A 15,043-nucleotide genomic window follows, 5' to 3' on the forward strand; every position below is an offset into this window, starting at 1 on the left:
TATTTTTTGAGACAGGATCTTCCTAAATTGCTTAGGGCCTCACTAAATTGCTGAGGTTGGCTTTGAACTTGCAATCCTCCTGCCTCAACCTTCAGAGCCGCTTCGAGTACAGGTGTGGGCCACCATGACCAGATCATCACTGATTTTAGAAGTCAGTTAATAATAAAACTTTAGACTTTACTAGCTTTGCTATAGATAATGCCTTTGAAGTGTGGGCACTATGGTAATAATTTTAACCTTAAATTCTTTTTCAGGATTATCTTATTTTAAGATGAGCTAATTTTACAATCCAATTCGCATTAACCATGTAATAGAATGTGTTCACTTGATGGGGGATTAGAAAGCAGGCATTTTAAGAGAAGCCATTATTCTGTCTTCCACACCCTCCAACCTTCCACCAGTGCCTCCCAATGTCCAGACTCAGCTGGAAGCCAACCTATTAGGAAAGCAGTCTGCAGGGGTCAACAATAAGTCCCTCTCGCTACCCTATACATACCCAGGAGAAAGAGGAATGGATCTAAGGGCAAATGGACATTTGGAAAAAATTGCTACCATCCCTAGAATAAAAGCATTCTTAGAAATCAATGAGAAAATGATAACAAATACAAAAATTAGCCAAGGATCAGGGCTGGCAGGCTCAGCAATTGTTAAGCAAAAAATAAAATAAAAATAGCCAGTGTGTATATGTAAAGATTCTCAATCTCCCTCAATATACATTGAAACAATGGAGTATGATTTCTTTCCTACTCTATGGATGAAATTCAAAAGATTGTTAATATCCAGTTTTGGGGACAATGTAGTCTGCTGAAGAAGAGTAATTGGTGCAGTCTTTTTAGAAGGCAAAACCTAATTAAAATGTGAATGTATGCCTTTAGGTTTAGCGATTTCATTTTATTAAAAATCTCATAATCACAAGTGTGCAAAAAAATACATGTATAAACATAAAGATGTTCCCCAAGGAAGTGTTTATCATGCCAAAATAAATAACTAAATAAAATAACCTGGAAATATTTTAAATATTTATTTATATTAATCATTCATGGTTCAGTAAAACAATAAAATGCACCATTTCAAGAAATGACTGGAAATAGACCTAGATTGGACTGGAAATATGTGTATATTCTATAGACATAGAATGTACTAGAAAGGAATGTATGTATATGTATGACTAGTTGCAGAGCAATATGTATAGTATAATTACAAACTATTTACATGTTAGAACATGAATAAAAATTCTAGTAAATATAATCCAAACTGTTAATAGTGGTCATTCTGAGATGTGAGATTCTTTGGGATTTTTATCTTATTTTGCCTGTACTGTTTGAATTTTGTTCAACAAACAATTTTTACATTATCAGAAGAAAAGAATAAAATTATGGTCTTTAGTGTTGAAGCTGGAGCTCAGTGGTAAAGAACTTGCCTAGCATACTTGAATCCCTGGGTTTGATCCCTAGCATGGGAAAGCAAAATTGTGGACTGTAAATATTATGTGTGTGGAAGAGTAGGCCAGCTTTTGCTTATACTGGACAAAATTGATTTTAATTTATTACTTCATTTGAAAAAAACAACCCTTCCATTAATGAACTAATGAATAAATAAATGTGATTTTCTCTATCACTAAATTTGTTTAAATTAAAGTTCCTCTTTCTCAAGGTTCTTCCCCTCCCCAAAATGAAACTGTCCCCTTGAGCTTTCAATTCCTATATCTTCAAAGTATCTGCCATAAAGTTCCTTTTCCTTTCATTTTGGTTTCAGAAATATCCACATAGACTTATTAACTAAAAATTTCATTTGGGGGAGAGAGATCAGTAGGTGAGTTTTTATTAGAGGTGGTAGTTGTCTAAGGTTTTTTCTCTTGAAATAATATGATTTTTCTGGGTTTGGAAAACTGAAGATCTTTTAACAGAATTCTAAAGTGTAATGTTCATAATAGCTTCCCATTTTGTAAGTGTTTTAATTGGCTTCTGAAACATCCAGCATTATCTCTGAGCCGCGGGTTTTCTTTTTGTACCTGGTTTTAGATTTAGAAATTAGTCACTACCTACTGCACACAGGTAGGTAGTGACTAATTTCTAACAAACAGGTCATGACTCTTTAAGGTGTTTCTAGCACAACCTTATAGTGTTGTAATAGCCTGATTTCTTCATTCATTCCATACTCTTTAGGGGTAAGAGGTAAGGTTTGAAGAACAAGAGGGTGATTCCAGAGTGGAAGGAGAACTCATATATATGATATATATATAAGCATAAACACAAATATGTGCCTATGTGCAAAGAGGCCAGGCTTTATACTTGTAAATACAAGAATACAAGTAAAAAAGCCTGACTTCACCTGTCAGGGTGAAGTCAAATGCGTAGATAAGACTGTCTAGCATTTCTCTCATACTATTGGTATTTATTTCTCTACCCCTTCTCAACCATAATTCTTAGAAAAACTTATGACTTTGTAACAACTAGAGTGTAACAGTTCTGAATACATTTCTTGAACTTTTTTGAGATGATTCTTCGAATAGAATTCATAATGTAAAAATTAACTTGGAATTATCATTTAATTGTTTATCAATGACTCTTAACTAAAAAGATACTGGAATACTCAATTAAGCATGTGTCATAAGTAATCACATATTGGCCAATTATCTCCAGAAAGAGGTTGCTACCAAATGGAATATTATTCAATTTAAGAAGAGTGTCTTTGGGCTGGGGATGTGGCTCAAGGGGTAGCACGCTTGCCTGGCATGCGTGCGGCCTGGGTTCGATCCTCAGCACCACATACCAACAAAGATGTTGTGTCCGCCGAGAACTAAAAAATAAATGTTTAAAAAAAAAAAGAAGAGTGTCTTAGAATCACTTAAGTAAAATTCCTTTATTTGAAATCTTGGAGACACAGAGAACTAATTAGGCATTCTTCCGACTGTGGAATTTAGCATGTAATTTTTGGGTCAGGATGACATTGGGGATTGATCCTAGGGCTTGTGCATGCTCAAATGCTCTACCACTGAGCTACATCCACAGCCCCTTAGTGCATAATTACTGAGAACTTTCTGTGTTCAATAGCTGGCATAAATGTAAAAATGTGTGGGACAGTCTTCAGTCTTTGAGAATTTTATTCTTATAAAAGGAAACAAAAGTTGCATGAAAATAGCTATTTCACAGTAGAAAACGTACCAAATATCCTAGGAGAGGTAGAAATAACAAGTTTTATAAGGATGGAGAGAATAGATTTAAGAGAGGAGTCATGTCCAAGGGGCATGAGAGAAAAATCATACATGATTTATGCTGTGTTATCATGAAATTTGACTTCCCCTTTTAAAATCACGAGCTCCATGATCGTAAGAAGAGCGTCTCCTTTATTCCTCTCTCTACCCATCTGCCCAAGAGGTCTTCAATGAAAGGGGGGAAAATAATTATTTCAGGCCATTTCACGGTTGATCTGTACAAAAAACAACTGGAGGAGGATTCCTTCAGTTTTTCCATTCTCTTTCTCCTTCTTTTTAGGCAAAGGAAGAACTCCCAGTTCAAAGAGCAAGTGACCTAAGATAGGCTAGAGTATCAGCTATGGAATTAGCCCTGAATGCAAGCATAGGCTCTGCCATTTCATACTTATGTGATCTCATACAAATTAAGTAACCATTTCAGTTTCCTACTCTTTGAAAGGGGGGTGACAGTACCACTATGCATTGCATTGTAATGGCAGTCATGTCTGATGAGGTATATGTGTTCAGGTCAGTGTCTGAGACTTAAATTGTCAGATGGTGTTAGTTGTTATTAATGTTGTTGAGAGTATTTTCAAACTAGAAATAGTCCTACTTTCGTTACTTCTGGATATTTAAGGAACACATTGAGATTGCATGTTGTTAATGTGTAGAAAGCTTTATTACCTTGTAATGGTCTTGGTAAGAATCAAGATTATTCTGTGAAAAAGTATCTGGTAGTGAGAGAGGTTTAGAAGATCAAAGAGGCTACCCACATAAGGTTTACTAAACCAGGCAAACTGGATCGATAATTAAGGACAGTGCTGAAGAGTTAGGAGAGATATGGTATAATATAGAGGAAAAGGGCAGGAAGGGAGGGAGCAAAAAAAAAGAATGAGGAGGTAGCCTAGGAAATTGAAGAGGGAAAAGGAGAGTTCAAGTATAAATTAGGAGTCCAAATCAGAGACACAATTTTAATGGGGCAAAGGGAACAAGGTCCTTGTCAAAGACGCAATTCTATAAAGAAGGTAGCACAGTATGGGGGGGGCATTTAGAATGACTCATTTTCCCTGATTATAAAGGAAAGGTATAAACCTTGGGGACAAGGAAGTTAATAGTGTACTGTGCTGTACACAACATTAATTGAAGTAGCCCTTCAATTAATAGATCTGAGAAAAGACAGATGCTGACTAAGAAAGTGTGGGCCGACAGGAGGTTGAGGAGAATTGCTTATGAGCCACATATAGAATGTGGTTTAGTCGTGGGAGTGGTGAGATGTGGCCTGGAAACTGGCAGAATGGAATGTGAATTCTCAGAAATAAGCAAATAAGAGCAATATCTTGGTTTATGAGCTTTTTTTTTTTTTTAAGCTTTGGCAGGCATTTAACTCTGGGCATCAAAATAATGCCATTCAATCTCCAGCATTACAAAAGAAAAAAATTCTGAACAGTGAATTTAAAAGTTCCAACATTAGACAGGAAATAAATCTTTATCATCTGTTAGTTAAGGGAGTTAAGTAGAGACCTGAAATAAAGTTCTTACTTCTTGTTTCGGAAACACTTTATGGCTAGGTGGGCAGAACCATAGCAATGTAATAATTGGACGAATGCCTTTTAGGGTCACATGAGGCCTGATACACACAAATGCTTAGATGGTGTCTAAGAGATAATTATTATAGATGAAATCCTCTATTGAGAGTTCCCACGAGTTTCTACTTAAAAAAGAGAATTTGTCCTTCGTAATTTATAAAAGATCCTGAATAAATTAAATATAGATTACTAGTATTCCAGCTTTTTAAAAAGCTACCCTTTAGTAGTGTAACTTGTAATGTGTATAAAAATCACCTGATTGTTGAGCAACAGTCACTTGTATTTACTGTTTAAAATTTGCAGAGATTCAAATAGGAATATTGCAAATGCCTTACTAAGATGAGAATGTGTCCAGTTTATTTGTCTGAGATATGTCACTCTCAATGCAGTTTCTCTCCAATAGGGTGAATTTTTTTTTTTTTTTTTTGTACAGGGGATTAAACCCAGGGGTGCTTACCCACTGAGTCACATCCCCAGTCCTTTTTATTTATTTATAATTTCTGAGACCGGACTTGAACTTGAGATCCTTCTGCCTCAGTCTCCCAAACTGCTGAGATATAGAAGTGCACCACCACACCTAGCTAATACAGCGAATTTTATTTAAATAACAGCAAGTTATTTAATATCAGCATTTCTTAGCCTTTTTAGCCAGAAATCACATTCCTTAAAGGGAGAGTGTGTATTGTATTACATCTCTCAGAGTTCCTCACATCTGTCATGCCCTATACATTACATTGGTTTAAATGTTATTTTATACTAGTAAAAATTTTTTTACTAGTTGATTAAGAGTAGTACATACTTAATCAATGCTTATTGAACCAAATTTTTGTACCTATTTTTTTTGAGACATTAGCACTTTTTTCCCCTGTGATTGTAGATGTAGCTAAAAGAAAAATCAATTAACTACTTAACATCCTTCATTAACTTGTCTAGGATAACAGTTCAGATTATTCCCATGGCACACAGGGCCTCCCTTGTTTGACTTTGATCCACTAGAGCTTGGCTCTCTAGGCTTTTGGCTGTCCACATGTCTTTGTCCTGGTTGGCTGATTACCCTTTCTCAACTTTGTCAGTCAACCCCAATGTTCCCCCAAGAGGATCCCCAATACTTCCTCTTTTAATGGCAGGGATCATATTTTCCAAGTAGCAGCTACTCATTTAAAATGAATGCTCAGTGTTGACTTGAATTAATGTATTCATTACTAGAAATTCTTTATATAATATTATGTGCAAAATTTGGCTGATATTTGAAAAATGCAAATGCATTTGTCATTTGGGATTACTTAAAGTATCTGTCTCTTCATAAGGGGCCAGTTGTAACATTTTGGGAGAGTAATACTTTTTAAAAGAGACTCCTGTTGAGGACCTATGAAGCTCCTATGATTTCCCTATTATGATAGCCCAGTTCTTTGATACTGGCATATGATTATTAAAAAGGTCCTTGCAGTAGGCAAAGTGGTGATTCATTTTGATGGGGTCATCACATTTTTAGTTACACTTTTTCTGAAAATGCAATAATGATTTCTTTTTCTTTCTTTTTTTTCTTTGATGGTGAACCCAGGGCCTTGTGCATGCAAGGTAAGCACTCAACCAACTGAGCTATATCCCCAGCTCTGAAAATGCAATAATGAAAAGTGCTTATAGAGTTGTCTTATATGAGCATATCCCCCAAATTTCTAGTGAAATAATATTTTATCACAATCTGATGGGTCATCGGTTTGAGCAGGGAAATTTTCAACTTTTGTTTTGAGATGAGATCTCACTAAATTTCTGAAATTGGCTTTGAACTTGGAATCCTCTTACTTCAGCTTCCCAACTAGCTGGGATTATAGGCTGGTGGGCATCGTAGATTTTTAGCTTTAATGACCTCACAGTATAGGTATTGTAATTAAGATAATTAATTAAAGGAGCTCTATGAACAATTAATAACCAACATTTACATAGCATTCAAAGGTTTAGAAAATGTCTTTATGCACCATTTTGTAAGTTTAAAAATAAATTCCTGAATATAATTTTTTTGGTTTGGAAGATAGCACTAACTTTAGGATCATGGTTATTTATTTTTTTTTCCCAACTTACTCAACTCTTCTTATAGGTCCTATTCCCTCATCCTTCTAATTTTTGTATCCAACATTGGAATATTACCTCAATGAGATAATGCCTTTTGAATTTGCTTATTTTAATTTTTAAACTCTAAACTACACTGCTTATTATGGGGATATTACAGATCCTGAGATTTCTAGGACAGAACTGATTGTAAATGTTTTGTCACACTGTCAAATCATGGAACCTGATCTCTAGTTAAGAAAATGTGGTCACCTTATCTACTTGATGAAGGTTAATATGAATTTTGTTACATATATTCTAAATATCTAGTTTTACATATTATATCCTATTATATATACACATATCCTGAAATAAGACTTTTTAATGTGACCTTATTGGCAAAACAATACTCCCCATTTGTTTTCCTTAACCTTTCTTCAGTTCTATTTATTGTCCTTTCTTCTTTAAATATCTAGGGTTCAAGAGACCTAGATATTTAGGTCTCTTCCAATGGATTTTTTTTTCTGTCTCCTTCAATGAATTCTCTTCTGCCTCTCACTAGCCTCATTTTTCAAAATCTTAAAACTATCTACTAATTCTTTAAAAAGACAGGGTCTTGCTATTTTGCCCATGCTGGAAAAATAGCCTGGGCTCAAGTGATCCTCCTCCCTTGGTCTCTTGATGTACTACCTAGCCATGCTTGATTTACTTTCTTATGGGTTGCTTGAGCTGCACAGATTTTTCAAAAGCTCAGGAATATTCTGTTTGCACAGCCACTTCCACTCTTTACTTCTAGGACATCTTCAGATGGAATTATTGCCTTCCTTCAAGCTTTAGTGCAATTCACACCTTCTCCCTATAGTTTGCCCTGCCTGTAGTAATTTATTTTCCTATAAAATCTCAAGCATTTGACTTTCACTACCTCATACTGTTTATTAGCTTCATGTATTCATGTCTCATGTCCTAGTTAGAATGCAGTCCTTGAGGATGAGGGCTGTATGTACTTCATCCTTTATTTATTTATTTATTTATTTTTGATTTGTTCAGTAGGAGACAATGAACAAATATTACTCAACAAGTATTTGTTGATTAAAGAAAGCACAAGTTCCATGATTTCAATACCACACAGCCAACATCTTATTTAGGTATACATAGTAATTTTCTTTTCTTTTCTCCTTTTTGGCCTCTGCTTCTGAGTTTGACAATTCCTGTTTAGTATTACCGTAGGTAACTTTAGAAGCAATAAAAAAAAAATTAAAAGATGGTAAAAACAGGCATGTAAGAGATAGTGGGAACTGATATTTATAGTGTCGCTATTCTGTGTTTGACACCATAGTCTGCATTTTAAAGATTTCTTTGAACAAACTTAAAAACTGAAGTCCAGCCATGTTAATTTATCCAAAGCCGCCCCCCCCCCCCACCAATAAATGCCTGTGCTAAGTTTCAGAAACCAAGGTCTGCCTGATTTCAAAGGCAAGGCGGTTTTAGTGTTGGAAGATTGTGAGAATTAAATGGCATAATTTATTGAAAAAGCAGTAGGCACAATAGTTGGCATTCAACAGATGTTTCTTCCACAATTTGCCCAGGAATTGTGTCGACTTAAGCAGGAGAGGAGGAAAAAACAAAACAAAAAAACCCTGGATGAATTAATTATATTTGTTTATAACTTTAAGAAAGCCCACATTTAATTATAATAATCCCATGCCCTCCTTCATATTGACTCTATAAAAAAATGTCTGGCAATATTTCAAATCATGATGCCTATTTTTCTTCCATGGTTACGTAACAACTTATATTTTCAGAAGAGAATAGAAAGTTATCTTCGGCTGTCAAGAGACTAAAAGAATGTAATAAATTATTTCTGTGACACAGATTTATGTGCTTAGTTTTTCATTTTTCTTTCTTCCCCGACGAAGAGCAAATTACTCGGTTCTATAGGGACTTTGCAAGGTAAACTGCGGGGTTCCAACAGCTGCTGGGGTAACCCTCAACACCGAAATCAAGCGCGTCCTCAGTTCTTCTCGCTGACTCCCATAAGCTGCTCCTCTGCAGAAAGTTAACCCCGCGTCGCCACCGCGGAAAGTGGGGCAACCCAAGCTTATTTTGCCTATCAGCAAAAACCTTTTGTATCCATTTCAGGCCACAGAACAGACAAAACGCCCTACCCAGCTGTTCTGAAGTTCTGCGGGGAGGAAGAAGCGTAGCTTCTTTATACCGCTCTCTCATCCGCTCATGGCACCTGGACGCGGGCGGCGCGCGACCAGGGCCGTGACGTCCCCGCACCTGGCAACAGCCCTAGGACCCGTGCTGGGTAAAAACTCCAGCACATCGGGGGCGGGGCCAAGAGAACAAGGACGTTCTCGCGAGATTTCCCTCATCCCGGCCCATCTCCCCGCACCTTCCCGGCTTCTGTCCGGCTCTTTACCTCAGTCTTTGGCGTCGCCTTGTAGGACGCCGGGCCCAGAGGGAGCAGCTAGGGGCGGGTTCTGAGGCTGGGCGGGCGCTCGGGGTTGGAGCTGGCGGCCTGAACGAACCAGTGGGTCCCAACTCCTGCGGAAGCGACAAGAGTGGGAGAGCCGCCGTCTGGGCGCGCGGGGGGAGGGGGGGAGAGCCCTCCCGCCGCCGTGGCTTCGGCGGAGGCCAGGCGTGAGGAGCTGCCACCGTCGCTGCCTCACGGGCCGCGCTGAAGAGACTGGCCGGACACTGCAGCGGGCGGATGGAGGCGCCTGCACGCCCCACCTGAGCTCAGGAGGGGCCAGAGCCGAGCGCCCGCGCGAGCCAGCGGAGGAGGAGAGCGGGTTCCGGGCTTCTTCCCGCAGGAGTCCCCAGCATGGGTAAGGTTGGGCGCTTCCCGCCGCCGGTCCAGGCCCTCTCGAGCCGCGGAGGCGGTTCCCTGGTCAGCCTCAGTGGGGATGCGACGGGGCTCAGCCCCCGCGCTGCAGCACCCTACTCCACCCTCGCTGGCGCCCGTCCTAGCCCTGCCTCCCACCTTGTTCTTCTCGCGGTGCTCTCGGGCGCTGTCCTCTCCGCCCCTTCTCCTGTTCACCTCAAGGTGTGGGAAGGGGGGCTGGGACGCCCGACCACCTCTCGGCGCCCACTGCCCTGCGCCGCCCTCTTCGGATGGGGGAGGGTGATCGGAAAAACTTGACAAAGTGGCACTTTGTCTTCTCTGAGGCTTTGTATAGATTGGACTTTTAGGGACATATAAGTACACATTTTGTCAAAGTTTTTTTTTTTTTTTTCTTGCTGAAACTTGCAGCAGGAGATGACTCGAGAAAAGGAAATCTATAATGTGTATTTTAGTCTGGATCTACCTAGGCAAGTGTGCTGGTACTTAAACATTAAATCTCCTCCCCAACTGGGTTGGGGTTTGGTAGGATTCAGTATTGAACCCGGTGAGGAGTAGTTTCCTGTTTGGAGTTAGACTTCCTTGCTAGAGGAGAGAAAAGTACAAAGCCTTATACGTTGTTGCTGTGTGTTTTAAAAATTTTATTTGGAATTAGGGAATGTATTGCAGTTTGGTTTGGAAAGTTTTGTCAAGTGATGTAACGATTCTTTTGATTAAAAAGTTCAGTGTAGGCTAGGCACTAATTCCTATATTCTTTAAAATTTAAAAGCATTTTTTAAAAAGAATATTTTAAAAAATCAAATTTGGGCCACCATAAGGGAGAGAACGTTCTGTGAGAGTAAATCCAAGTTTAGTGGAGTAAATCAGGAGGACTCTGTCACTGCTTCCAGTTGAGAGTTGGTGTCGCTTCATATCAACAAACCATTACCGAAATGAATAATTCATGAAACTAACAAATGATTTAGTAGCGGGACAAATAGAGTACTGCTGATGTGGCACCCTCTGCCCACCCTTTGTTTTGTGCATGATGCTTTGAACAGTGCATATAGGCACTTGCCTAGCTATTCTGTTTTCTTAGATTTTCTATTTTTATGTTCCCCTCACTTACCACCTGTTCTCAGGTACCTTTTATAAACAAAGTGCTCTTGAACTCAGAAACAGTAAAATAAAATATTTGCTGTTTGGGTCCTTCGAATGAATTCCTTTTTAATTGATTAGTTGAGCTTGCAGGGTAATTGTGGGCTTATTCCTTTAAGCATCAAATTTTAAAATCACTAACTGCTTTGGATGAAAATTATACTAAAATTAAATGTACAACTCGATCTAAAATAGGATGTAGAATATAATTACATTTATTTTGATGACGTAAAGTCATAATTTGTTACTTTTTTAGTTGCTGGTGTGCCTTGAGAATCTGTTGGATCATATATAGGACTTGATCCAAATGCTAAATAACATACTTCTTTGCATTTTTTCCATATTTTTTATTGGTGCATTATAGTTGATAGTGTTTGTTAACATTATTCCTTTCCATTTTGAAATTATTTAAATAGGTGCTTTCCCCCCTACTTTGCTTTTCTATGCTTGTAACTGTAATTAGTGTCCCCCTTCATTCTCCGTTTTCTTTTTTTTTTTTGACTGTGTGGAAATCATGTGCAAATTTTTGATTATACATGGGGGAAAATCAGTAGACCCTTACTGAACAGTGTGAGGTCCTCTGGTGGGAAAAGTGAATGAATACCAATACTTGGACATTATAATATCTATTTGGCCAGAGGTCTTTTCTTAGTGAGTTGTTATATTCTGGTTAAGTGAAGTTTGGTAAAGTTCCACGTTAGCATACTGTCAACTTGACTATTCAATTATGAACTTCTCTTAATTGGGGTATTTGTTGTTAAAATGAGAAATATTTGTGGAACATTTTCATATGAATGTATACTTTAAATTTATTAGTCATGTAACCATATTAAAATCCTCAAGTTTATTTGAAGGAGTTTCCTCTTTAAGGTTCATTCGCTTGGTTTTTTCATCAGCGATCTTTTTTTATATGGGATTTTATATAATTTGTCAAAAATGAAAGAAAAATTGAAAAAAAAATTTTGAGAGATTAATGTGGATACCTACTGAGTGATGGTTTCTGCACTTTAGTGATACAGTTAAGAGAGTTAAGAGCAGGGGCCCTGGATAGGAATTTATTTCCTGAGGTCTCACCTATCTGTGTGACTGAGCAAATTACTTAACCTCTCTGTGCTTCAGTTTCTTGATCTAAAAATGGGATTCAAGTATGAATCTCATAGATGTTAGAATGCCCGAGTGAGTGAATACTTATAAAGTGCTTAGGAAGTTACCAGTGCTGCTGGATGTTTTCATTTTTAAATGATTTCCTTGATTCTTGTTGGGACCTTAAATAGAATACTGTCTTTCAAGGGCCAGTGAGAGGATATGAGTTTATACTAATGCAGAAATCAATAGAATTTTATGTAGTGTAATCTTTCAGAAATTATGTAGAAAGATACTATTTTTTTCAGTATTGGTTATATACTGAGAAGCTCCATTATTAAAAATAAGCTTACTTAGAAAAAACTTTTAAGTGGAATGACTTATTACTAGAGACATTTGAATTTTCTGTTAACCTGTTTTTATTTTTTATGTTTGTTAAATATGGAAAATGTCTTTCAAGAAATATGAGGCTCTCATGTGACATAATTAGGGAACATCTTTGGGAGATACAAAGCAATACTTTTAAAAAAATTTGTTCCAAAAATACATTTGTGCATTTTGAAGTGAAATATGAAAGTAAATGGCACAGTGTTGCTAAATTTGAATTTTTATTTTTGAAAGAGTAAGCATATTTTTTTTTTTGAGAGAGAGAGAGAGAGAGAGAGAGAGAGAGAGAGAGAGAATTTTATTTATTTTTTAGTTATCGGCGGACACAACATCTTTGTTTGTATGTGGTGCTGAGGATCGAACCTGGGCCGCACGCATGCCAGGTGAGCGCGCTACCGCTTGAGCCATATCTCCAGCCCGAGTAAGCATATTTTAAGGACTGAATTTTTGTTAATTTCAGATAGGGTTATGAGCTTTTGAGTTTAAATTTATTCTAAAAACTTACATATAAAGCATGTCAGTCACGAAGTTTAAATGGAAACTTGCAGTGTGTTTAGATGATATATACCACACACACATACACACACACACACACACACTTCTATAATAGAATTTATTTATTTTACATTTACATTGTACTATTTGGAGAAAAACTTGATCCATACAGATACATTAGCTTACATACAATAGGGGATACTTGCTAATTCAGCCTCAGGATTGACTTCAGTTACACAATCTTGAGCATAAAAAAGTAATAGGAAATTTTTCCCCCTCCCTGCCAATTTTTATACTTAATCCAAATCTGTGAAAACCCCTTTCTCTTTAATGGGATATCTTTCCCTGTTGTTAAATGTGTTTTGAGTATGGTAAAAATGTTTCATTTTCTGATGTATATAAAGAAGTGGTATCATTGTGTCAAGGGCCCAAAGATAGGCAGAGAAAGAGGTGTAATGATTCTTGATTTCACTGAGTATAGGGCAGACCTCTTTTCCTGGTAAATAAATTGTAGACCTCTTTTCTTGGTAAATGGATGAATAAGTTGTTAAAGATCTGAACATTTTCAGAATTTGTATTCAGAAAAGAAAGGGTGAATAAAACAATACTGAGTAATCGTTATAATGGAACTGTGACTTACTTGATTGTAGGAATTGATATCTACTATACAGATTTAACACCAGCAGGATTTAGGTGCTAAATAATAGTAGCAGCCAGGCAGTAAGTCTTTCTAGATGAGTTCCCAACACTAATTTGGGAAATCTGGATTGAAGTTCAGTTATAGTTATCGTCAGCATGTCAACATCAGGGATATGTGTAGCAAAATTTAGTGTGTAGACTGGTGGAGCCGGTCAGCTGGGTGTGGGAGTGAGATGCTGGTTGGTAGTAAGCCACCAGGTAGAGGTTCAGGATGGCATTGTGAAGGGAGAAGGGAGGAAACAGGGTCTGGAAATAGGCCTTGGAGACCTAGCTACAGGGAAATGAAACCAGACAGGGTCTAGATTTTTTTTTTTTAATATTTATTTTAGTTGTAGTTGTACACAATTCCTTTGGTTTACTTATTTATTTATATGGGGTGATGAGGATTGGCGAACACTCTACCGCTGAGCCACAACTCCAGCCCCCCCCCCACACCGTCTAGTTTTTTTAAAAATCTTTTAAAATTTATTTTTATTTATTTTTTTTAAGAGAGAGAGAGAGAGAGAGAGAGAGAGAGAGAGAGAGAGAGAATTTTTCAATATTTATTCCTTAGTTATTGGCAGACACAACATCTTTGTTTGTATGTGGTGCTGAGGATCGAACCCAGGCTGCACGCATGCCAGGCAAGCTCGCTACTGCTTGAGCCACATCCCCAGCCCCTAGTTTTTTTGTTTGTTTGTTTGTTTTTTTAATGAGAAAAATACAAAATAGGTATTTGTTCTCCGGAATAAAAATGAGTTTGGTTATTGGAACTGTTTAGGATAGTAATACTGATAAGATGTTGAGCTGCTCAGCTGTGGACCTGCTACTATATGTTATCTATCTTGAGACTATATCAGTAGTCAACATTAATAGCTGAATCTGTAACTGAGATATAATTGGTTCCAAATAAATTTCAGATTTATGGCATCCTCTGCGTATCTAAAGGTTTGGGAATATTCATAGTCTGTAGCATCCCCCTCTGTTTATTTGGTCCCAGGGATTTGATATGCCTGCTTTTTTCTTTGCTGCTTTTTTTTTTCACCTGGATTTTTTTCCTTTCAGATTGAAAGGAGAGCAGATCACAGAGTTGCAGCATGCTTTTATGTTTTAGAAACAAGTATGTAATTCCCAAGGATGTTAAATAGTTATAACTACAAACATAAGAATAAATGGGCAACTAAGGCATGAGAAACTTTAAAGTACTTTTAATTCGTGGTCTCCTGATTTCACTGAAGTGGTGTTAGGCTAGTTATTAGAAAGACCTTCATTGTTTTCCTTTTGGATTGATTATTCCTTTCTAGTACTTCCTCATACTCCCCCTCAGCCTTCTTTTGGGTTTGTTTTAGATATTTAGACTATTTTACAGACTTTGTATTACTACAAAGCAGTTAGAATTCGATTCATAATCTTTCTAGGAATTTTCCCACCTGAGACCATTTTAGCACCAAGTGAGGTAGGCATTTTCTTTTGGCTATGTTATATATATATATATATATTTTTTCTTTTTTTTGAGGGGGGGTGTGGGGCGGGGGGGTTCTTTTTTTTTTTGTCTGGCTAAAGATGTTAATCTGGTATCAGACATGATAG

At 37.4% G+C, this 15,043-nt stretch overlaps 1 protein-coding gene across 3 annotated transcripts in view; it reads left to right on the forward strand.

Annotated features, from left to right (window-relative positions):
• Positions 1 to 9,594: 9,594 nt before the first annotated feature.
• Positions 9,595 to 15,043, forward strand: part of CD2AP (CD2 associated protein) — a 103,611-nt gene continuing 98,162 nt past the window's right edge. For all 3 annotated transcript variants that reach the window (XM_081295228.1, XM_081295229.1, XM_081295230.1), the window contains exon 1: positions 9,595 to 9,659. In XM_081295228.1, coding sequence (XP_081151354.1) covers positions 9,656 to 9,659 — 4 coding nt within the window. In that variant the 5' untranslated portion in view covers positions 9,595 to 9,655. The remainder of the gene's footprint in view (positions 9,660 to 15,043) is intronic.

Source organism: Spermophilus citellus (assembly GCF_964194105.1).
Source record: "Spermophilus citellus genome assembly, chromosome: 5".
Lineage (NCBI taxonomy): Eukaryota > Metazoa > Chordata > Mammalia > Rodentia > Sciuridae > Spermophilus > Spermophilus citellus.